General features: G+C 54.5%; 1 protein-coding gene and 1 long non-coding RNA gene across 7 annotated transcripts; one reads left to right on the plus strand and one right to left on the minus strand.

Moving 5' to 3' along the window:
- KCNE3 (potassium voltage-gated channel subfamily E regulatory subunit 3) lies at positions 1 to 16,737 on the minus strand. Of its 5 annotated transcripts, XM_089330830.1 has the most exons (4): positions 15,449 to 15,655; positions 14,787 to 14,841; positions 10,489 to 10,640; positions 3,389 to 6,648 (listed from the first exon to the last, which is right to left on the minus strand). In XM_089330830.1, the coding sequence occupies exon 4, from the start codon at positions 6,607 to 6,609 to the stop codon at positions 6,280 to 6,282; it is 330 nt and encodes a 109-aa protein (XP_089186956.1). In that variant the 5' UTR covers positions 6,610 to 6,648; positions 10,489 to 10,640; positions 14,787 to 14,841; positions 15,449 to 15,655; the 3' UTR covers positions 3,389 to 6,279. The 5 variants fall into 5 exon arrangements, 4 of the variants coding, with proteins under 4 accessions (XP_089186956.1, XP_089186957.1, XP_008262282.1 ...); XR_011389248.2 differs by lacking the exons at positions 3,389 to 6,648; positions 14,787 to 14,841 and adding an exon at positions 1 to 770 and having other exon boundaries at positions 15,449 to 15,676; XM_089330831.1 differs by lacking the exons at positions 14,787 to 14,841; positions 15,449 to 15,655 and adding an exon at positions 16,605 to 16,737.
- LOC149128439 (uncharacterized) lies at positions 10,648 to 24,233 on the plus strand. 2 transcript variants are annotated; one of them, XR_016232474.1, is made up of 3 exons: positions 10,648 to 14,678; positions 16,564 to 16,664; positions 21,675 to 24,233. It is a non-coding gene; the product is annotated as an uncharacterized LOC149128439 (long non-coding RNA). The 2 variants fall into 2 exon arrangements; XR_016232476.1 differs by lacking the exon at positions 10,648 to 14,678 and adding an exon at positions 14,848 to 15,392.
- Positions 24,234 to 24,458: the final 225 nt, after the last annotated feature.

The following is a 24,458-nucleotide window of genomic DNA, read 5'->3' on the forward strand; positions in this document are numbered from 1 at the left end:
GTTGCTGTCCTGTTTCCTTGAGTGGCCAAGTGGCCCAGAGCCATCTTTGCACCACCTAAACAAATCCTACCACTGCTTCCTATCCTGCCTAGGGGTAGGAGCACCCTCCGAAGATCACCCATGAACACTGCCCATCCTGCTTCTGCTCCACCAGAGTGGTGTTTGTCCCCTCCTCCCTCCCCTCACTTTCGGGTACTCAACTCATGGGTTCCTGCTTGGTTCTATTTGGTATCTTATTTTTTTTTAAAGATTTATTTATTAATTTGAAAGGCAAAGTCCCAAAGGTCTTCCATCCACTGGTTCACTCCCCAAATGGCCACAATGGCAGGGCCTGGGCCAGACTTAAGCCAGGAGCCAGGAGCTTCTTCCGGGGTCTCCCTCATGGGTGCAGGGGCTCAAGCCTTAGGTCATTTTCCATTGCTTTCCCAGGCACATTGGCAGAGAGCTGGATCGGAAGTGGAGCAGCCGGGAAACAAACCAATGCCTGTACAAGGCGGCCACAGGTCAGCCGGCCCCTTATCTCTGGTCTTTATTTGGTAGGTGTTTCTTGTCGCTGAAACCAAGAGACATTCCCAAGTCCTGGCACTCTGCTTCCACCTCTACTTGCCCAACAGCTACCGTGGGTGCCGATGAAGCCCGCGCCGTCCCCTTCAGCGGCCATGTCCAGTGTCAAGCGTCAGCCAGCCGCTGCCTGGCTCCCCAGGTGTTTGGCCTCAGCCAACTGCGAGCTCACCTGGGAAGTTACAGGCTCTGGGAGCAGCCGGCAGCACCTGTGGGGAAGGAAAATTAGCTGCCAAAGGTGGGGCCAATTCCCATGATGGCAACTGAGCTTCAGAGCCTCGCTGGGGACCACTGCTGCCGACCCCCCACCCCCACCCCCAGTGTCTCCCTGCTGAGCCTTCTCCCGCTGCAATAGCTCACAGCTGCCACCTCCGACACAGGCCTGCTCCAGGCCGCCTCCTGCCAATCCTGCTGGGGCTGGGGGTGGGGCGGGGGGAGGCCCACAGCCGCCTGCTGATGGATTTGGGGGCACAAAAAGCCAATCCCTCGCCCCAGGAGGCGGTACTTTTGCCATGCGGTCTATGCCCCAACCATAAATAACAGCTCCTTGTGGATCCAGCCAAGGACTGGACGTGACCTGAGGGAGACACATTTTGGCTCCTGCCCTTTCCTCTCCACCTCACTCTTCCCAGGGCAGGCATTTCCCGACAAGTGCCCCATCAACAAACGCCTGCCTCGGCTTCCGCTCCCGGGGAACCCAACAATGGGTTCCTGGTATCCACGTCTCCCTCATTGTCCCAAATCACTGCCCCATTCCTTTCCAAGGACTGCTCAGATCCATAGTGCCTGTCGATGCTGCAGGCCCTCAAGTGGGCTGAGGGCACATGATGGCGCTCAATGAAGAACAAGTTGGGGCTGGTGCTGTGGTGTAGTGAGTAAAGCCGCCGCCTGCAGTACTGACATCCCATATGGGCGCTGGTTCAAGTCTTGGCTGCTCCACTTCCAATCCAGCTCTCTGCTATGGCCTGAGAAATCAGTGGAAGATGGTTCAAGTCCTTGGGCTCCTGTACCCACGTGGGAAACCCAGGAAAAGTTCCTGGCTTCAGATCGGCACAATTCCAGCCGTTGAGGCCATCTGGGAAGTGAACCAGTGGATGGAAGACCTCTCTCTTTCTGCCTCTGCCTCTCTGTAACTCTGCCTTTCAGATAAAATAATTAAATTTTTAAAAAGACCAAATGAGCCCTTTTATAAGCTATTGTCAGGAATTCCTACAGCATGGGGCACTGTGAGGGCTTTAAAAGCTGGCTGTCACAGTGTCTAAACTATTAGACCAGCATATGATGCAAAGGGAAGCTCTTACGTATTGCTGGGTGTTCTTGGTCTGCTTATGTATTCAACCTAGTAGGCGCTCAATAAATAACATCTATCTGTTGAATTTCTGCCTTGAGGGCTCAGGGCGATGTGCTGGGATTTGGCCAGCAGAGGGCAGAATTGTACAAAGAGCCTAGGGTCTGGTGGGACACTGGGCTAGTGGGATTGTGGGGTAGCGGACAGAGCTTCCAGACAGTTGGAGGGGGCAGAGCTGGGGGACGGTCCTGAGAGGAGTGACCACATCATGGAATATTCGGGTGTTTACATTATACTCCCTTAAAAATCTTACGACGTTTTGAGTTGAACTCTCAGGACTGAGATATGCTGAGTTTGTTTGGGAATCCAGACAAGAATGAGGGGCTACTTCAAGAGGCTGTGCGTCGGGATCTTAAAAGATACGCTTATTTTGGGGCCCCAAAACCTGAGATCTATGCATAGCTTTTTCTTTCTTTCTTTTTTTTTTTTTTTTTGACAGGCAGAGTGGACAGTGAGAGAGACAGAGAGAAAGGTCTTCCTTTGCCGTTGGTTCACCCTCCAGTGGCAGCCGTGGCCGGCGCGCTGTGGCCGGTGCACCGCACTGTTCCAAGGGCAGGAGCCAGGTGCTTCTCCTGGTCTCCCATGGGGTGCAGGGCCCAAGCACCTGGGCCATCCTCCACTGCCTTCCCGGGCCACAGCAGAGAGCTGGCCTGGAAGAGGGGCAACCGGGACAGAATCCGGTGCCCCGACCGGGACTAGAACCCGGTATGCCGGCGCCGCTAGGTGGAGGATTAGCCTATTGAGCCGCGGCGCTGGCTAATGCATAGCTTTTTCATAATATGCATTTTCCATGAGCTTTTATGAAGACCACTCGCTATATATAATTTCTAATTTTTTTTCTTCAAAACTAAATGTATCTTCCCATTCCATCTCTGCACAGTCTTGAAGCCCCATTGTAGTTACAGATCCCAGGGCCTGCAGTGCCTGTGTTGAGCTTGTGCACGCACTCCTGTCCTAAACCCCTTTTCCTGCTTATGCTCATCCACAAAGGGCTTCTGTAGTTTGCAAGCAAAATGTATTGTTATTATTATTAAGCCCTGTGAGTGTGAGTTCTGGGTGAAGAGGAGCCTCCTCCATAGCTGGGGCCCCTGGAGCCGCGGAGCAGCCTTCCCTGTCCCACACCTGCTTCCTGCCCCACCTCTTCAGCCAACCTACCACCCTCCAAGGGGAGCCCTGACATTTCTGCCCCCAACTTTCTATTCACCCAGCCCATGCGGGTCCACCCTCTGAGAGCTCCGCCGAAGTGCCCCCTTTTTCTGGCTCCCCTAAATCCAAGTCCATCTCGCTTCTGAAAGCCCTCATTGCAGTCACTGGTGGGCTCAGCCTCATCCCGTGTCCTACTAGACAGTTAGGGCTGGGTGGTCTCTGTAGCCCTCCTCAGTCTGCCATCTTCCCATAGCTCATGTCGCCGTAGGGAGGCCCCCTCCTTCTCCCTTAGGAAGAGATGGGGAAGGGCCTGAGCACAGATCTGAGGGAATCAACAGAACAGCTCATGGGCATTTATTTTTTGCACAAGTGGAGTCAGCGTTGCCCCCACCCACATGTCATACAAGTAACATTAGTCCATCAGCCTATGATGTGGAAAGTCACCCGTGAGCTTTCCTGATATTCTCTGAGTTTTGCTGCACGCTAACATGTATATTTCAACGGGCTGGCTGGGACCACCTGGAGATTCTCACCCCCCAACCCATTGCAATCCGACAGGCAGACCTGTGGGTGCTTCCAGCCTGGGCTCTGGGGCCAATAGCTATGAAGCACCCAGCGGCCACACTGCATGCATCAGCTTGAACCACGTGGAACTGCTCGTGCCCAGCTCTCCTCCGCCTGAGAGCGCAGCACACGGTCCAGCCTAATGCACAGGAACCCGCAACGTCAGAACCGGCAGAGCCCTAGGAGAGACCCCAGCCTATTCCGCCGTGCTGAAGAGGGACGGGGCAGGGAGAGCAGCGCCCAGCCTGAGCTCACACCACGTTGGTGGTGCAGTGAGGGCCGGTTCTCATTCCGTGGAGCCTGCCTGTCACTCTGCTTTTATTGTGATAGTCTTGTGGGCGTGATTATCATCTGCTAGAAGCAGATTTCAATTTGGATCAGAGAATGGCTCGCAGAACTCGACTTAAATGGAAGCAGCTACGTTAGAGGTGGTGAAGCCTCTGTGACTGGAGACGTGGCTGGGAGGGGCCCCATGATGTGGCTAAGAGGCAGTGACCCTCGGTGCTGATGAGCACACATTCTGGGCCCCTGGGCAGCCGTCAGCCTAGCAGGCAAGGTCGTAGTGAAGACACCAGCATCCTTGCTCAAAGCACCAGGGTGCAGTCCCAGCTCTGGCTGCTGACAGCAGCTTCCTGCTAATGCAGACCCTGGGAGGCACTGGTGATCACTCAAGTCATTGGGTTCCAGGGACTGGCGCTGTGGTGCACTGGGTTGAAGCCCTGGCCTGAAGCGCCGGCATCCCATATGGGTGCCGGTTCTAGTCCCAGTTGCTCTTCTTCCAGTCCAGCTTTCTGCTGTGGCCTGGGAAAGCAGTAGAAGATGGCCCAAGTCTTTGGGCCCCTGCACCCACGTGGGAGACCCAGAGGAGGCTCCTGGCTCCTGGCTTCGGATCGGCGCAGCTCTGGTTGTTGCGGACAACTGGGAAGTGAACCAGCGGATGGAAGACCTCTCTCTCTCTGTGTCTCTACCTCTCTCTGTAACTCTGTCTTTCAAATAAATAAAATAAATCTTAAAAAAAAAAAAGTAATTGGGTTCCTGCCACTCACATAGGAGAGCAGGATTGAGTTTCTGGCTCCTGGCTTTGCCCTGGTCATTGCAGGCATTTGGTGAGTGAACCCGCAGATGGAAATTTGCGTGTGTGTGTGTGTCTGCCTTTCAAACACATTCCCCCCCACCTTTTTTTTTTATTTCACAGGTAGAGATAGAGACAGTGAGAGAGAGAGACAGAGAGAAAGGTCTTCCTTCTGCTGGCTCACTCCCCAAATGGTCGCTATGGCCAGAGCTGCGCCGATCTGAAGCCAGGAGCCGGTTGCTTCCTCCCGGTCTGCCATGTGGGCGCAGGGACCCAAGAACTTGGGCCACCCTCCACTGCCCTTCCTGGCCACAGCAGAGAGCTGGAGTGGAAGAGGAGCAACTGGGAGTAGAACTCGGCACCCACATGGGATGCCGACGCCGCGGGAGGAGGATTAACCAAGTGAGCCACAGCGCCAGCCCCTCAAATACATTTTTTAAAAAGGATTTATTTATTTGAGAGGCAGAGTTACAGACAGAGAGAGGGATCTTCCATTTGCTGGTTCACTCCCCAAAAGGCCACAGTGAGCTGGTCTGAAGCTAGGAGCTTCTTCTGGATCTCCAACACGGGTGCAGGAGCCCAAGCACTTGGGCCATCTTGCACTGCTTCCCAGGCCATTGCAGAGAGCTGGATTGAAAGTGGAGCAGCCAGGACTCAAACTGGCATCCATATGGGATGCCAGCACTGCGGGCGGAGGCTTAGCCTACTATGCCATAGTGCCACCCCCCCCATTCAAATTCATGTTTACAAAACAAAAATATTCAGGGTCCTGCACTTGTGCGGGCTCCTTCTTAACCTAGGAAGGGCTCTAGCAACACATTAACATGGTGGTGAAATTTTTGTGATATTTAAGGCAAAGTAATTTAGAACTTTTTCATAGAGAGGGTCTTCAGGGTTATGTAAGCTTCTGGCCTGGACCCCCTCGTGAGTGGCACACCTTTAAAATTCACCAGGCAGGAAGACCAGAGCCCCTAGGCTGTGACTGTGGCATCACTGCAATTCTGCCCCTTTTCTTTGCCCTGCTTTCATCATGGTGGGGCAGGGGGAGAATCACAAAGGTTCAGCACGTTGAAAACATAAAATGGAGACTTAGTGTCAATAACATTATTCTGTTTTCCTACCTTGGATAATCATCGCTGTTTCTCATAGTTGTTGAAGACCATACACACACACACACACACACACACGCATGCATCCCACACACACACACGCATGCACCCGCATGTGTCCCTGGCACATTTTCCTGTTTCGTTGGCTACAGCCCTCCCCGTCTGTCCTCCAACCTTAGGCTCCCATTGCTCCAGCCATTGGACCCCTTGTTGGTCCTCATCTTTTGGTACCTCTTTGTATTGGGCTCCTACTGTTTATAAAGTCTTCTTGGCCTGGGAAAAAACACCTGCCCACAAAGCCCAGATCTGCTGGTCCCCTCCCTCAACCCCAGTGGTGGCCTCCTGTAGCTCTGTGTCCTGTTGGCCATACAGTGAGGGACACTCAGGGCTGCCGCGGTCCACAGCTGAGTTCGGGGGGGCCCTGGAAGACAAGTCATCTGGTGTCTCGATCGTCTGCTGTCCCTGGCCCCTCCCCTACATCAGATCATAGACACCCGGTTCTTGATGTACACGTGGTAAGGGTCACTCCGCTTGTCCACTTTGCGGGAGCGGGTGTATCCTAGGATGAGGCTGCCCACGGTGACAGCAAACAGGAACATGACGAAGAGGATGTACATGTAGGAGTTGTCGTCCCGGCCAGGGAGCCTGGCCTGCTGCTGCTCTGTCTGGTTGTCTGGCCCTGGCCCTGGCCCTGGTGCTGGCCCTGGTCCTGGCCGGCAGAGCAGGTTGCTGTGCAGAGTGGCATTCAGAGCCTTGAGCACAGAGTGCAGGCTCTTGTACCAGGCCTCAGTCCCGTTGGTGGCCTCCATAGCAACAGAAGTTGAGGGGGGCTGAGGAATCCCAGGAGGCTGTAGAGCGAGAGCAGAGAGAGACGATCGCTTCTGTTAGCGGCAGCGCTCAGAGCCCAGCTGCAACCCCAGCCCCAGAGTTTGGTCTATTTGTTTGTCTGTCTTCTCTCTGGTCCACGTGCTCAACGGAGGTGGGGACTGTGCCTGCGTCACTCACTGCTGCATTAAAGCACTGATTGGGTGCTCGATCAACACTTGTGGAACAAGGGCCGCCCCCACCAAGGGAGCCCCTAGGACTCTCTTTTCTAGGATTCGGATTCTTAGGCTGGAGGCGCTTCGTCTAACTCCTTCCATTTTCTTCATGGGGAAACTGAGGCCAGAGCCTATCAGTGGCTTGCCTGTGACCACAGAGAATATTAGTGGTCAAGCAAAAGGGGGCCCTCTTCAAGGCCAGCTTAGAGCCCCTTCCATACCCACACCAGCTCTTGGCAGAGTTCTTTGAACACAGAACTTGGGGTATCAGCCAGGACTGGTCCACGCTCTCATGCAAGACTTTGGGGCCTTCCGCCATCCAGGACTTGGGCTGTCTTGTCTTGATGGGGGAGGGGAAAAGAGCAAGGGCTCACGGAGTTAAGACCCACGAGGCACAGGTTCTCATCTGCAACCGTACTTGTAAGAAATGTGTGCCTTGGGGCAGGCATTGTGGCACAGTGGGTAAAGCTACCACGTGCAATGCCGACATCACACAGTGCTGGTTCAAGTCCCAGCTGCTCTGCTTGCAATCCAGCTACCTGCTACTGCACCTGGGAAGGCAGCAGGAGATGGCCCAAGTGCTTGGGCTCCTGCCACCCATGTGGAAGACCAGGACGGAATTGCTGGCTTCTGGCTTCAGTCTGGCCCAGCCCCGAGTGTTGTGACCATTTGAGGAGTGAACCAGTAGGTGAAAGATCTCCCCTCCCCCTTGGCTTTCCCTCCCTCTCTTTGACACTGTCCCTTTCAAATAACTTGATTAGTTAATTAATTATTTTTTTTTTTCCAACAGGCAGAGTGGACAGTGAGAGAGACAGAGAGAAAGGTCTTCCTTTGCCGTTTGTTCACCCTCCAATGGCTGCTGTGGCCAGCGCGCTGCGGCCGGCGCACTGTGCTGATCCGATGGCAGGAGCCAGGTGCTTCTCCTGGTCTCCCATGGGGTGCAAGGCCCAAGCACTTGGGCCATCCTCCACTGCACTCCCTGGCCACAGCAGAGAGCTGGCCTGGAAGAGGGGCAACCGGGACAGAATCCGGCGCCCCGACCGGGACTAGAACCCGGTGTGCCGGCACTGCTAGGCGGAGGATTAGCCTAGTGAGCCACGGCGCCGGCCTAATTATTTTTTTAAAGTGTGGTTTCTTCTTCCCTCTCACGGTCCAGTGGTAAGCAGCAGCAGCACAATGAAATGAATGCCTCAGCGAAGCAGTCACCAGCCACTGTGCACCATGGGTCCCAGCCGAGTTCCACGCCGGGCTCTCAGGGAGGCCCAGACTGAGGCCCTGCACACGGGCTCAACACCAGCTCCACTGTAATGCCAGGTACAAACCAGGAGCTCCTGCAGCATAAAAGAAGCGGCGAATTCTAACCAGGGCTCAGAGCGGATATGGCAATGGAGGCCTTTGAGTCGGAGCTCTCAGGAGGCAGGAAGGCCCGGGAAGGAAACAGAGGAGTGAGCAAAGGCAAGAACGCACACAAAATTAGAAGGGTGGAGAGTAGCATGAGGAAGCTGGCGTGTACAGTGAGTGGTGACCTAAGGCAGGAGAGGCCCTCGGGGACCACAGGGTGGGGTGGGGTGGGGCCCTCGAGGGCCACGCCCAGGGGCTGGCACCTGATCCTGACGTTGCAGAAGAGCCACGGAGTGGTGGCAGAAGTGGGCGCCCGAAAGGATCAGCTCTGTGCTGGAAAGGACACTGTGGCTGGCGGAGGGGACACACGTGGAGGCAGGGGCGGAGTTACAAGGATCTTGAAAGTGTTGATGTTCCAGAAGCAGAGCAGGGCTGAGGGGATGACGAATGTGAGGTGTGAGATGTGTCTTGGGGAGGGAATAGCTAATCTGAGGACCAGAGGGGGAAGGGGCTTCCGGTAATTCTGCGAGTAGATGACGGAGAGAAGCTGAGTGTCCGGAGGAGCCTGCTTTGAGGGAAATAATTCACTGCCCTGCTAGGGATTCAGTTTTCTCATCCGTCCACAAAAAAAAAAAAAAAAAAAAAAAAAAATCACCAGGAGTTGTGGGTTGGGTATAGGGTTTCCATTTCACAGGATGAAAAAGGTTTAGAATCAAGTAAGATGGCAGTTCAGATGCCCACTTTCCACGTCAGAGTGCGCGGGTTCAATTCCCACCTCCAGCTCCTGACGCTGGCTTCCTGCTAATGTGGACCCTGGGAGACAAGTGATGGGGTTCCTGCCGCTGCCACCCACGAGGGAGACCTGGGCTGAGTGCATTGCAGGCATCTGGGAGGGAGCCAGTGGATGGGAACACTCAAGTGCTCTCTCTCTCTCTCTCTCATTAACAGTTCTAACTTGAGATCTGCTGCACAATGTGAACACAGCATAACTGAGTAGTATAAGATCTTTTTTTTTTTTTTTAGATTTTTATTTATTTATTTGACAGGTGGAATTACAGACAGTGAGAGAGAGAGACAGAGAGAAAGGTCTTCCTTCTGTTGGTTCACTCCCCAAATGGATGGCGCAGATGGAGCTGCGCCGATCCAAAGCCAGGAGCCAGGTGCTTCTTCCTGGTCTCCCATGCAGGTGCAGGAGCCCAAGCACTTGGGCCATCCTCCACTGCCTTCCTGGGCCACAGCAGAAAGCTGGACTGGAAGAGGAGCAACTGGGACTAGAACCAGCGCTCATATGGGATTCTGGCGCCACAGGCCGGAGGATTAGCCTAGTGCACCACGACACTGGCCCTGAGCTGTATTCTTAAACTGTTAAGATGGTATAGTTTATCCTGTTGCTTTTTGCCACAATTAAAACTTTTTTAGGCCGGCGCCGCGGCTCACTAGGCTAATCCTCCGCCTAGCGGCGCCGGCACACCGGGTTCTAGTCCCGGTCGGGGAGCCGGATTCTGTCCCGGTTGCCCCTCTTCCAGGCCAGCTCTCTGCTGTGGCCAGGGAGTGCAGTGGAGGATGGCCCAAGTGCTTGGGCCCTGCACCCCATGGGAGACCAGGAAAAGCACCTGGCTCCTGGCTCCTGCCATCGGATCAGCGCGGTGCGCCGGCAGCAGCGCGCCGGCCGCGGCGGCCATTGGAGGGTGAACCAACGGCAAAGGAAGACCTTTCTCTCTGTCTCTCTCTCTCTCACTGTCCACTCTGCCTGTCAAAAAAATAAAAAAATTAAAAAAAAAAAAACCTTTTTTAAAAAGATAGTCATCTTTTTAAAAGATGCAGTGGGTATTCCACTTCCAATCCAGCTCCCTACTAATGTGCCTGGGATAGGAGTGGGAGATGGCCCAAGTCCTTAGACCCTGCACCCATGTGGGAGACCCAGAAGAAGCACCTGGCTCCTGGCTTTGGTCTGGCCCAGCCCTGGACGTTCAATCATTTGGGGAATGAATCAGTAGATGGAAGATAGCTCACTCTCTCTGTCTTTCAAATAAATCTTAAAATAAAATAAAATAAAAGGATCATCCCTGCTCAGCCTTACTCCAGACCTGCTATGAGCATATACTTTTATTATGTTGAAGGAAATTTTATTTTTTTTTTGTTTTGAGAAGCTAATCTACATAGAAAACACAATGGAAGCAGCACCCAAAATGCAGCTGGAGCCCCCCTTCCCAGGGCAGTCGTCAGCACCGGTTTCCTTAGCTATCCTTGGCGAGAGGTTTCAACCAACAGGATAGAGTGAGGGCGGTCTCCATCTGGAAAACTCACCGGGCAGCAGGCAAACTCGCTGGCTCAGAGCGGGCCTCAGGAACTTCCTGGTGGGTGCTCCAAGGCTCCTCAGCCCCTTAACCTCTCTACAGGATCTCCGTGCACACCTCTGGGGTCTCAGTATTGGCATCTGAAGCTGGGAAGGCCCAGAGCTGGCAAACAGGGAAGGAGGCAGAAGAGGAAGGATCTGGTCACACAGAAGGAACTTCAGGACCGGGGTAGATCACCCAAGGGTTGTGCAACAGTCTTGCCACAGGCTCCTCTGACCCCTCCCAATTCGCCTGCTCTTCCTGCTGTAGCTGGGTCACAGCAGCCCAGGGTTGCAGTCACAGGAACTGTGCAGTGGCCCTGGGGCCTCCGACTGCCGGCCCCAATTCCAGGCTGACGATGTCTTAACTTGGGGGACTTTATGAGAGACCTCGATTTACTGTGTGGACTCCTGCTCAACTACAAGTTAACATCTGCAGCCTGGAACAGCCCTTGTTTTCAAAGTACTGGTACTTTAGCAAGAGCCTTTTAGAAACCTAAGGGGATGATGAGCGTGGTCGAATGACAGTCGACAGCTCAGGGAGATGCACGTGTGACAAAACTAGATTTTGAATCTTTTTGCATCAAAGTAAATGTATCTCTTAATTCCATTTTCCTTGAACTTCTTGAAGTGCCCCCCAGAGGTGCAGCATGGCTTTGTCATGGAGATTCAAAGCCCCTGCAGAGGCTGGAAGGGGCTCTGTGCCCATTGAGTCCAATGCCCGCCCTCACTGTACAGAGAATGGAAACGCAGGGAGCTGTCAACTCAGCGGCCATCTGTGTGACTGTGGGTGTGAGTTCCCCTTTCTGGGCCTGTGCTTCTGCCCGCATCTACAAAATGAAGGGGTTGCAGGCAGCCGTAGCAGCCTGGGCAGTGGCCATCACAAAACCACGCTGCCGGGGAGAGGAGGATAGAGGGGAGGTAGAGGGTGGGTGATCCCATTGGCTGGTGGGAGGGGCTCTTTCTAGAGCCCCTCAAACCCCCAGACAGAGAGGGCTGAAGATTTCTTCCCTGTGGGTTAAGACACTCTTGCACCTGGGCCTGGCTGACCCCTAACATCCCAGCCTCCATAAACTGAGCCCCGGATGGGCTGACCTGTTGGGTTTTCGCTCACCTGCCCCAGGGGTCTGGCCTGGGGAGGAGAGAGGTTTTGAGCAGAAAGTGGGGGCAGGGGTAATGTGGAGGACAAGACCGATGAGGAGGGGTTCAGGGAAGGGAACAGAAGTTCCCAAGCCCTTTCATCCCTCAGGTCCTCCTGCCAGAGCCACTCCAGACAGACCCGGATGTTTGCAGTTCTGATGGGAGGAGGAAAGAGGCCTCGGAGCTGAGTTTGGGTGGGGGCAGGGCCTGGAGGTGCAAGGGCATCCTGTTTGGGTCGGGAGGGGACAGGCTGGTTCTTTATGAACTGCCCGGGTGCCAGGTCAGGGGTGGCGGAACCCCTCTGAATTCCCTGGCTTACCTCTCCAGGCAATGCACTGAGTGAGACGCCCCTGGGAGGGGGCGCACACAGCTCCTGCCCCAGAGAGACCTCACCTTGAGACAGTGGATACAAATCAGGAAGGAAGGTCAACAGTTGCTGAGCAAGTTGAAGGAACTTATTTATTTTATTTTGTATTTGAACGAGAGAGAGAGAGAGAGAGAGGGAAAGAACATTTCCCTTCTGCTGGTTCACTCCCCAAAGCCTGGGCTAGGCTAGGCTAAAGCAGGAGTTGGGAACTTAGCCCAGGCCTTGCACGTGAGTGGTAGGGACCCAACTATTTGAGTCAGGGTCTGCATTCGCAGGAAGTGGGAATCAGAAGCCGCGCAAGGACCAAATCCAGGCACTCCCATATGGGAGGCCAGCATCCCAAGCAGTCTTAACCACGAGGTGAAATGCCTACCCATGAAAGGGGCTTCACAAATGATCCAGAACAAAAGTCACAGAGGGGAAGTGCACAGTCCAAAATGACGCAGCAGGTGAGTAGCGGAGCATGCACGAGCACCCAGGTCCCCGGGGGCCACTTGGTGCACCGTTCCCTCTCATCTGAGCTCATGTCACCCCAAGCACAGCCTCCCTGAATCAGGGGGCACAACTTCCTCTAACGCCACCCCTGCCTGCAGACTCTGGGCAATCTTGGCCCGGGGCCCAGGGCAAAAGGAAATGGGTCAGCTCTGGAGGACGCGTTCTCTTTCCTTCATGTTTCTCCTCCAGGGCCCCTTCTGCTCCAGACCTGCCCCGGGGCCCTGCAGGAGCGAGGCTCATTCTCCTCGACCACGCATGGGATGCACGCCGAGGCCGTCTCACCACCACTGCGGGCTGGCGGACTGCTGCGGTGGGAGAGGGGCCGAAGGAGCAGGCCGGGACATCTGCGTGGAGGGAGACACGGAAACAGACCCTGAGCTGGAAGGGAACTTGGTGATCATGTGGTTGGTGCAGCCCCTTCATTCGAGCAGTAGAAAACAGAGACCACTTCCACCCGGAGCAATCACTTGCTCAAGGGCTCACAGCTGCAGCCTGGGACCAGAAACCAGGTGTCCCCTTCTACTGTCAGCTCCCTGCTGCCTGCAGAGTGAGGTCTAAACTCCTCTCATTGTCATCCAGACTCCTTTAGCCACGCCCGGCCACTGGCCCTGGCTCTCTATAGCTCTCCCCAGGACTCTGAGCTACAGGCCACTCTCCAGCCACACCTCACACTCACACACCTCCTGCCTTTGCTCAGGCAAAGGCGATCATTCCCTTCCACTCTTTATCTTCCCAGCCAACTCCTGCTCCTTCCAAGACCAAGTTCCAGCGTCACTTCCGCACACCTCCCCCTTGAGCCACTCTCCTCCACACTCCCTGCCAAGCTGGTCTCTCCCCCTTGTCTATCCCAAAGTGCTTTGCACAAAATCCTATTAAAGCAGTGTGCTGTATTGACATTGTGCATGTATACGTTTGTGTGCGCATGAGCGTGGGTACACATATGCCTATTAAACTGTGTGTCCGAGGCCTCAGGACTATGACCTGTGCTTCACACATTTCTTTATTCTCCAGGCCTGAGCACATATAAAACACCCAAGAATGAATGGATCAGCGCTGCCTCCTGCAGTGCGTGCACACACAGTCATGAGAACAGCCCACAACACTGTTTTTTTTTTTTTTTAAAGCAACCTCAGGGCAGATTCTATTTGGTCTGGAAAGGGAGGCTCAAAGAAAAGCAGCCGCCTTGCTCAGGTGGGGAGGGTTAGGCGAGGAGGAAGTCTACACCGCCTTGGGGAGCCCAGACGCTTCCTGCACCTGCGCCCCATTTAATCCAAAGGGCAAACATTTTTGGCCCAAAACTCCAGCAATGGCTTTGTAACCCTCTTCCCTAAGTACCTGCCCAGGGTGTGGCTTGCCAAATGCACTCGGTCCAATTCCCTTAGCCTGTGATCCTGCCTTTCGGCGGTGCCGTTCACAACTCCAGTCTTGGCTGCACGCTAGGTGCGTGACCTTGAGCCCTGCATTCAGTCCCTCTGAACCTCACCCTGAGACGGGGATAATTACCCCTGTGCTGCTTATCTCAGGCAAGAACTGGAAGAAACCACAGGTGCGGACGTGCTATGTAAGAGAATGATTGGGCAGGCTGCCCCCACTACTGCCCTCTCTGTCTCATCCTCCCCACCCCCACACTACCGAGAACATTCTTAAGTGCCCCCTCCCCACCCAGGCTCTCCTTATCCTCAGAAAAAGGCAGGGTCGGGGTGGAGGGCTGAGGGTCTTGGCGTTTTTCTCGGTTTTTGGAAACGCTTACCTTCTTCAGCACCTGCCTGTGGCCCGCCCTCTCTGTCCATCCCCAAGGTTTCTCACCATGTAGGGGCACCCTCTGTGGTCCCAAGGCCTGCACAATACAGAGCACTGGAGCTGCCTCTCCACCCTGTTTGGCCAGGGCATCCAGCGTGTGTCCTGGTGAAGCCATTTCTGCACCCTGAGCCTTGTTCTTCCTCATCAGTAACATGGGGTTTAGCTTGCGCCCTCTTAGGAGGCATTTTGAGCTCCCACATATGAGGCTTCTGGATAGAAACGTGCTTGGAAACGCATGGAGGGAGGTAGGGATGGAGAGCCTCGTTGGTCTCCTGCAGTTGGCTACGGCTGCACACCAGGAAGGGGTGAGGCCTTGGACATTTACAGCACCCCTGAAGAGGAGACAGCCCCGGGCTACAAGTAAGACCCTGGGCTCTAATTCTGTCTGTCCCTGGTGCCCCCCCGGGCCTCAGTGGCCCCCTATGGAAATTGATGGAATAGCGAGGGGGATTAGGAGCAGATACTCACCGAAGGGCTGCACTCATGTATTCTCCAACTAGGGACTCCCGGGTCGCATGGGGCCCTGTGGGGGAGCAGGAGCAGGACGCCCATTTCGCAGGAAAGGGAAGCCCAAGGCGAGAACGGGCGGGCGGCTGGCTTGGGTTTGCAGCCTGTAAACCTGAACCCGTCCTCCGGACCCCCAGCCAGGCCTGTGTTGCCAAGAGCAAGGGATGCCTTTGGGAGTCCGGCGGTTTTCCTGAGACTGGGTCGGACCGGGTGCGGGGAAGTGAACTCGGCAGAGCCATCGGCTCTGCGCAGCAAGAAGCCGGCGCGGGGGCCCCCGAGGGTCATTTCCGCGTGCGCACTCTCAGCGCACAGGGACAGGTGTTCGCTTGCGTGCCAATGGGCGTGCAGGCACTTCTGTGTGGTTATGCCAGAGCCCGCGAGCACCGGCTCAAGCTCCGATGATTTCCCGACTGGGCGTGCAAGGGCCCCAGCCTCTCCGCCCCTCCACTGCCTGTGCCGCCCGCCCTGGGTCCGGGCGCTCGCCCGGGAGGCGTGGGCTCCGTAGTTGAGCAGCCCCCAGCTCTGGTCGCAGGTTCCAGGAGAAGGCGCTTGGCCCTCGGAAAGAAGGTGGGAAAACCCCGCATTCGCCAGCCTTCCCACCCCTGCGGGTGCGCCTTACCTACCTCTCTGCAAAGGCTGCGAGGCGGGCGCCCCGCCTGCTGGGTGGACACTGCGCCCCCTGCTCGGGGTTGCCCGGGCACTGCACGCCTCTGCGCCTTGCCGGCCCCGGAGCGCTGCCCCGGGCGCCCAACACCGCCCCGTGCCCTCGGGGCTCTGCGCTCCCACCCGCTCTCCGCTCCCTTTTCTCTCCCTGAGGGCGTCCCCTCCTCGGCCCTGCCCGGCCCCCAACACACCCACTGCTCCCGGGCTGGCTTTGAACGCCTCCGCCCAGCTCTCCGGCCTCACCCTGCTGTGGGCTCCCTTCCGTCCCCTGCAGCGCCTGCTTCCTGGACCTGAGACCCAAGGCTCCTGGCTCCCGCTTGGGCTGAGCCAGAGCGGCCTGAGGCTGATCTCCCCAAGAAGGCTGAGCGCTGGGGGCGGTGGGATCAGACTTAGCTCTGCTGTCTCTCGGCTGTGGCTGTGCCTGTGCGGCCGTGGGCAAGTCACTGCCCCCTCACTGGCCCTTGGCTTCCTCGCTGTGAGATGGGGCCAGTCCCACACACACTTGCTTCCCAGGCCTATGGCTGGGGTCAGAGGAGACCTTAGAGCCCGAAAGCTTAGCGACCCCTGAGTCCAACACCGAAAAGCTCTTTTCCAGGCGATTGCAGAGGCTCAGAGGCGGGAAGGGACTTGCAGGCTCTCACTAACCAAGTTGGTGGCCGAGATCAGACTCAGAATGCACCCACAGCGCCCTCCTAAGCTCCAGCACACGGGGGACTGGTGGCCCTGTTTGAGGTCACAGCTTAGTGCTCGCTACCCCAGAACACGCTTGGCGTTTCCGCCGCCAGGTCCTCACGCCCATGGTTGCTTCCTTGCTGGTGACATTGCAGGCTGCAGAAGACAAGCAGCCTGCCACAGCTGGGAAACCAGGGCCAGGAGGCTGGGGGCAGGGGAATGGCCAGCAGTGGGCTGTCCGGGCTCTACCAAAGCCCCCTGGCAGCCTCCAGCCTCACCTCCCAGTGACCAATAACAAACCCGGACCAGCTCTCAACCCTGCCAACCAAAACCGGCTCCAGGATATCGGGGGCCGGAACCCTCCATCTCAGAATCTAGACTCTCAGGGGGGCTGCCTTTTCAGAGACCTGCCGCGTGATGGGCGTTTTGTACAGAACTCCTTACTTCTGTGCTATGCGTTGGACCCTGCTGTGCCTCTTCCTCAGAGAAGTCATCTGACGCGAGGTGAGCAGTCCCGACTTGCAGGCGGCTCTGGGGCGGAGCATTTGACACAATTAACAGGACTGATTCCCCAAAGCCTCTGATGCAAAGGGTTGCTCAGCCTGCCTTCCTTCCCAGATCCTGCCCTTGGGCCTTGTGTTGACTTTGTGGGATGGTTTCTTTTTTTATTTTTATTTTTTTTAAGATTTATTTATTTTATTTGGAAGGCAGAGTCACAGAGAGGCAGAGGCAGAGAGAGAGAGAGAGGTCCTCCATCCGCTGGTTCATTCCCTTATTGCATCCACTCGTCAGCTAAATTGGAATATTACAAAAGCCAGTGACAGTCACCCATGAATTTTATTGAAAATGAGAGGCAAGTCTACCGGTCAGGACCGCCACTCCTTACCAGAGTGCAGCCCCCAACAGCGAGTTACACAGCTTTTTATAGTATTCTGTCCACTGGGGCTCATAATTTCGAACCAAACCCCTGGTATGCAGTGAACAATAAAAAGAAAACAGAATATGGTGTTAAGATAACAGTTAACAATAACAAACCCAATAACAGATATGATTTTAAGATAACAGTGAAGGACACATTTCTGTCAACCTAGTTCCTGGGAATTTGGGCCCACATAGTTTCACAAGATACACCCTTAGCCGTTAGCAAGCAAAGCTAATATGTACAGAAGCAAGAGGTCTGCAATTAGCTTTTAGCCACACCCACTCCATTTTGATTTTGACTCTATACCCCAGGTGGCCGCAATGGCCAGAGCTGTGCCAACCCAGAGCCAGGAGCCAGGAGCTTCTTCCGTATCTCCCACATGGGTGCAGGGGCCCAAGCTCTTGGGCCATCTTCCACTGCCTTTCCTAGGTCATAGCAGAGAGCTGGATCAGAAGTGGAGCAGCAGAGACTTGAACCGGTGCCCATATGGGATGCCGGCACTGCAGGCGGCGGCTTTACCTGCTACACCACAGAGCTGGCCCTGGGGATGGTTTATTACAGCTGTTGAAAGTAGCTGCTCCAGGAGCTTCCATCTAACAAGCACAAGTTAGAACCATCTTTCTTTGTTGACGCCACTCCCAGAGCATAAGCCCCCTGTGGGCCCTGGGTCAGCCCCAGCACCACACCCAGCACAGACTTCAGGAGGAATCTGTTAATGAATGAATGGTGTCTATGAAAGGGAAAGTCCAAGAAGAGATGGGAAGTGAGAGAGCCTGGAAGTCGGGCAGCAGGCTCACCCCCCCACACCCCTACCCACCTCCACCCCCCCTTCCCACCCCCCCACCCCCCACCCCGGCAGCAGGATCACATTCTGAGAACCTGCTGGATTTGTCTGTCCAGGCAGCAATTCAACCTTGGCACTCCCGGTGTTTTACCCTAGCTCCCCTTGGCCTCTGTCTCTCAGCGAGTGGCACCAGCACCCACCTGGTTTCTTCTTTGTTTTCTTCATGGAAATCAAGGCAATCTCCTATTTCTCTGTATATAAGGGGACTTCAACAGTGCATAGAAAATGGAGTTAAAGATAACTTTATTTTGGTGAGAAATTTTTAAGAATGTTTTTATTTTCATCTACTTGAAAGAGTGGGAGGGAGGGAGGGAGAGAAGGATGTCTTCCCTCTGCTGATTCACACCCTCCCCCTTCCCCTGCCCCGCCCCCGGCCCCCTGGCCAAATGTCCACAACAGTCAGGATTGGGCCAGCCCAAAGCCAACTCCCTCTTGTCTGCAACTCCCTCTTGGGCCCAAGCACTTGAACCATCATCTGCTGCCACCCACCCAGGATGCGCTAGCAGGCAGCCGGATGGGAAACAGAGCAGCTAGGACTCCAACCAGCACTTCCACATAGGACACAGGCATTGTAAACCGTGGCCCAAGCTGCAGCACCACAATGCCCACTGCAATGCAGGGGCCGGGGGCAGGGGTGGGGGGTTGGGGATGAAACCCATGCATACCGTGGGTCTTCAAAAAAAGTTCATGAAAAAGTGTATTATTCAAAAAGCACCGATTTCAAATGTTTTACACCAAAATAAGTTTATCTTTTAATTTTATTTTTCCATGAATGTGGGGAGCAACTCGGACTAGACTGTTACTGGAATTAAGACTTATTCTATGCATCTGCTTTCCCACAATATGGCGCTGAGAAGGGAGTAACAACTTCTACGCAGCTGCCTCTCGACAACTTGAGTGGTGACCTGCAGGAGCTGATCCTGCTCCTGATTGGAGGAGAGCAGCGTACTCGGCGTGTGGGTAGCAGAGTTGGGATTGGTGGAAGAGGACTATAAAGGAGGAGAGAGACAACATGCACCAAGAACACCTGAGGAACATCTGAGCAGCCCCCGAGAGAGCTGGCCGGTGGTGTGCCGCTCCCCCGCGGAAGTGGGGAAAGTGACAGAGGGAACCGCCCTTCCACGGAGGTGGAAGGGATGGTAGCCCACCCGGGAAGAACCAGCAGCAAACCCAGGAAGGGCCGAGCAGACAAAAGAACAGCGCAGGGTCCTGTGTCGTTCCTCCGCGAAGAGGGGGAGCGACATAATGGTGCCGTGACTCGGATGTGAAGCCTAGGCAGGGTTTAGTGTCGTTCCTCCATGAAGAGGGAGAGCGACACGTGAACTTTCTAAAAGTACCCCTATTCGGATTCGGATCTGTCTTTCCCTGTAGGCTGCCAGCTCTATGAGAACAGAGGGCAGACGTGTCTTTTTTGCCATGCTATCCCCAGAATGCAACTCAGGGTCTGTCCAGGAGGTGGGGTGAGTGTGGACAGTGTCAGTCAACAGTTCCAGGAGCCTGCGCCACAGAGGAAGTCCAGTGTCACTTCGAGTTATTCCAGTCTGTGACTCATGAGAACCTGGATGTGTACCACCACGGTCTTATCTCCCCTTGACCTGTCAGCTTCACACTTGATCCCTTGCACCCCCAAATCTGATATGCAGCAGCAGACCAGATGTTCGACTGGGCTCCCCTCCCCTTCTCGCCCCCCTAAACCACCAAGGGGACCGCTACAGTCTTGTCTGCTGTGCTTGTGGGCTGTCTGAAGAGGTGCGGCTTGGAGTCTCCATGTCCTGAGAGGAGCCCCTGGGCCTGTCGCGGCATGCTTCCCCCCTGCACAGGAGGCCATGAGGCTGTCTGGTCTCAGCCCCTGCCAGATCCAACCTCTGGGACTCATCTGGCTCCCCAGGAATGACAGGGGCCACACCAACATTCTTGGCTCCACAAGGAGTGTGGACCATTCACAGTCTCAAAGGAATCATCACACTGCTGCCTCATTTGGTCTTTGGGGGTCCAGACTTGGATTCAAACTACGGACTGTCGCTCCCCCTCTTCACGGAGGAACGACACAGGACCCTGTGTTGTTCTTTTGTCTGCTCGGCCCTTCCCGGGTTTGCTGCTGGTTCTTCCCGGGTTGGCTACCGACCCTTCCACCTCCGTGGAAGGGCGGTTCCCCCTAGCCACTTTCCCCACTTCCGTGGGGGAGCGGCACACTGCCGGCCAGCTCTCTCGGGGGCTGCTCAGATGTTCCTCAGGTGTTCTTGGTGCATGTTGTCTCTCTCCTCCTTTATAGTCCTCTTCCACCAATCCCAACTCTGCTACCCACACGCCGAGTACGCTGCTCTCCTCCAATCAGGAGCAGGTCCTACAGTTTATTGGTTGAACTGGAGGCAGCTGTGTAGAAGCTGTTTCCTCCTCTCCCAGCGCCATATTGTGGGAGAGCAGATGCATAGAATAAGTCTTAATTCCAGTAACAGTCTAGTCCGAGTTGCTCCCAGTTGCTCCCCACAACGGACCTGCCTCTAACTACATTCATCCCATCCCTCAGTATCTGGGAGAACTGAGGAAGGGGTGGTGTGGTGGTTCCAGGATCCCCGTCAGATACCAAAATCTGTGGACGCTCAAGCCTCTTGTATAAAATTCCATAGTGTTTTCACATAACCTATACACACCTTCCCAAAGTGATATATTTTTATTTATTTTCATTTGAGAAGCAGGGAGACAGAGATCTTCCATCTGCTGGTTCACTTCTCAAATGCACACAATAGCTGGGGATGGGCCAGGTTAGAGCCAGGAGCTCAGAGCTCAACCTGGGTCTCCTACAGGGGTGGCAGTGGCCCAGCTACATGAGTCCCCTGCTGCCACCCAGCGTGTGCATTAGCAGGAAGCTGGGATTGACAGTGGAGCCAGGACGTGAACCCAGACACTGATATGGGAGGGGTGTCCCAAGTGGCCTCCACCACCACACCAGGAACCTGTCCTTTGCCCTATAGAGTTTAAATCATCTTTAGATTACTTATAGTGTCTAATACTATGTAAATAGTTGTTATGCTGTATTGTTTAGAGAATGAAAACAAGGCCGGTGCCGTGGCTCAATAGGCTAATCCTCCACCTGCAGTGCCGGCACCCCAGGTTCTAGTCCCAGTCAGGGTGCCAGATTCTGTCCTGGTTGCTCCTCTTCCAGTCCAGCTCTCTGCTGTGGCCCGGGAGTGCAGTGGAGGATGGTCTCAGTGCTTGGGCCCTGCACCCGCATGGGAGACCAGAGGAAGCACCTGGCTTCTGGCTTTGGATCGGTGCAGCACGCCGGCCCGCAGCATACCAGCCATAGTGGCAACTTTGGGGGTGAACCAACGGAAAAAGGAAGACCTGTCTCTCTAACTCTGCCTGTCAAAAAAAAAAAAAAAAGAGAGAGAGAGAGAGAGAGAGAGAGAGAGAAAACAAGAAAAAAAGTCTGTATATGTTCAGTACAAACACAATTTTGAATACTTTTTCCTTTTTTATCTTCCTTCCTCCTTCCCTCTCTCCCCTCCGCTACTTCCTCCCTCCCTTCTCTCCTTCCTTCCTTCCTTTGTTCTTTTTTTTTTTTTTTTTTTTTTTGAAAAGCAGAGAGACAGAGAAAGCTCTTCCATCTGATAGTTCACTCCCCAAAATGTTTCTAACAGCCAAACAGCCAAGCCTAGGCTGAAACCAGGGGACTGGTACTTCATCTGGGTCTCCCACGTGGGTGGCAGTGACCCGAGTACCTAAGTCATAATCTGTTGTCCCCCAGGGTTCAAATCAGCTGGAAGCTGGGCAGGAAGCTGGGCAGCGATCTGAGCCAGGCACTCGGACACGGGACGTGGGGGTTTCAAGCAGAGACTTCATCACCGCACCAAATGCCTGTGCCTCCTCCTCAACACACACACAAGTAGTTCTGTTGCGGGAGATGGGCTGCTCAGGGCTTCTCGTCTCCGCACAAGAAAGAATTCGACGTGAGACGGAGTAGTGGTCACCAAGGAGCAAAGTGTAAAGAAGAAAAATAATGAAGAGAGTGCACCTGGGAAAGCAGTGGAGGATGGTGCAAGTGCTTGGTGTTAAGGCACACAAAAGGAAGTGCCTACAAGCTGTGCTCACACTACAAAAGAAAACCTGCCTACAAGCTGTGCTTATGCAAGCAAAAAACCAAGCAGCCCCTCGCTGCAACTACGAATATAACCCTCACCCTTTCATTCCTGCAAACAGGGCTTTTCACTGTTATAGTAAAATTTCCCAATAGATAGCAAACTTCCTAACCCCCCCTGCTTCCTCCCCAGCTGCAGGCTATTCCAGCCCACAAGCATCCGCCCCAGCTAAAGCATAAAAACCCCTCACCCCCAGCTAAAGCATAAAAACCCATCGCTCAGACCGCTCAGACCGCAGCTGCTTTCTCTCTCCTTCAAGACCACCCAGAAGTTTTGTCCCCAATAAACTCTTTTATACCTCTTCTCAGCGCGGTCTCATTCAGTGGTCTTGGTAACCTAACACTTGGGCTCCTTCACCCATGTGGGGGACCCAGATGGAGCTCCTGGCTCCTGGCTTTGGCCTGGCCCAGTCCCAGCTGTTGCAGACATCTGGGGAGTGAACCAGCAGATGAAGACCTCTCTTTCTCTTTCTCTTTCTCTTTCTCTTTCTCTTTCTCTTTCTCTTTCTCTTTCTCTTTCTCTTTCTCTTTCTCTGTCTCTGTCTCTGTCTCTGTCTCTCTCTGCTCTCTCTCTTTCTCTGTGTAACTCTACTTTTCAAAAAATAAAGCGCATCTTTAAAAAAAAAAGACATGCACTATGAAGATTAGAAATGGTAAACTTCTTTAAAAATTTTTAAATTTGTTTTCATTTATTCAAGAGACAGAGAGATAGAGAAAGCCAGGAAGAGATCTTTATCTGCTGCTTCACTCCCCAAACACCTGCAACAGCCATGTCTGGGCCAGGTCAAAGCCAGGAACCCAGAACTCAATCTGGGTTTCCCAAGAAGGTAGCAGGGATCCGAGTACTTGAGCCATCATCTGCTGCCTCCCAGGGTACACGTTAGCAGGAAGCTGGAATCAGAATCAGAGTCAGGACTCAAACCAGGCACTTGGATAGGGGATGCAGGCATCTCAGGCAGTAAGACCATACCACTGCCTGAACCTTCCCGCCAGAGACCACCTCAGAGACAATCCATTGGCTGACTCTGCAGTCTGAGTCTGGGGTCACTTGTGTGTGGGCCACAGACAGCATGGCTACTGTCCTGGCTGGGGGAGCCCAGTGTGCATGAGGTGGGACACGGAAACATGGAGAAATGATATAGAGTGGTCAGTGCTGGGTGGGCCTTACAGGAGGGCAGGACTCTGACAATGCTGGGGGCACCTGTTGCTCAAAGATTTTCTTGTTTACATGATAGGCAGAGCGACTGGAGCTGTGCTGATCCAAAGCCAGGAGCCAGGAGCTTCTTCCAGGTCTCCCACGTGGATGCAGGGGCCCAAGCACCTGGGCCATCTTCTACTGCTTTCCCAGGCCATAGCAGAGAGCTGGATCAGAAGTGGAGCAGCCGGGACTTGAACTAGCGCACACATGGGATGCTGACGCCACAGGGGAGGCTTAGCCCACTGTGCCATAGGGTCAGCCCTAGAGGGGTACCTTTCTAACAGAACTGTGCAGGGCTCAAAGGCTGCCTCGGCCAGCAGGAGCGCTCTGTAACTGTGGGTGAGTGAGCGGGGCAGATGACCACCTAACAGACTGGATGTTAGTGTACCATCAACATAAAGGATGAGTGTGGCGGCTGCCAGCAGCTCCTCACCACAACACAGGCCAGGGAACCAATGCTCCCCTCCATGCACTGCGTACCAGGTTCCAAGGACAAACAACGACAAAACGAGAGAGAAACCACGGGCTCAGTGCAGAAAAGCTCATGGTTTAGGGAAACCAAAAAAAAGCAACACTACGACCTTCTGCCAGTGTCTCTTGAACTTGAATCATGTATGAATTTCTTTCTAAAGGAAGAAAAAAGAGGCCAGCGCCATGGCTCACTAGGCTAATCCTCCTCCTAGCGGCGCCGGCACACCGGGTTCTAGTCCCGGTCGGGGCGCCGGATTCTGTCCCGGTTGCCCCTCTTCCAGGCCAGCCCTCTGCTGTGGCCAGGGAGTGCAGTGGAGGACAGCCCAGGTGCTTGGGCCCTGCACCCCATGGGAGACCAGGAAAAGCACCTGGCTCCTGGCTCCTGCCATCGGATCAGTGTGGTGCGCCGGCCGCAGCGCGCCGGCCGCGGCGGCCATTGGAGGGTGAACCAACGGCAAAGGAAGACCTTTCTCTCTGTCTCTCTCTCTCACTGTCCACTCTGCCTGTCAAGAAAAAAAAAAAAAAAAAGGAAGAAAAAAGAAATTGGGGTAAGCAGTATTGACTTCCTCTGAATATGTTCAGATTTAAACTCGTTATGAACTGATGAAACCGTAAAAGGAAAATCTTTCACTGGAGCCCGTGCTATGGCTCAGTGGGTTATGCTCCACTTTTAATCCAGCTCTCTGCTATGGCCTGGGAAAGCAGTACAAGATGGCCCAAGTCCC

The sequence above is a fragment of the Oryctolagus cuniculus genome, chromosome 1, assembly GCF_051225735.1.
Source record: "Oryctolagus cuniculus isolate XC-2025 breed Fujian yellow rabbit chromosome 1, ASM5122573v1, whole genome shotgun sequence".
In the NCBI taxonomy this organism is placed as follows: Eukaryota; Metazoa; Chordata; class Mammalia; order Lagomorpha; family Leporidae; genus Oryctolagus; species Oryctolagus cuniculus.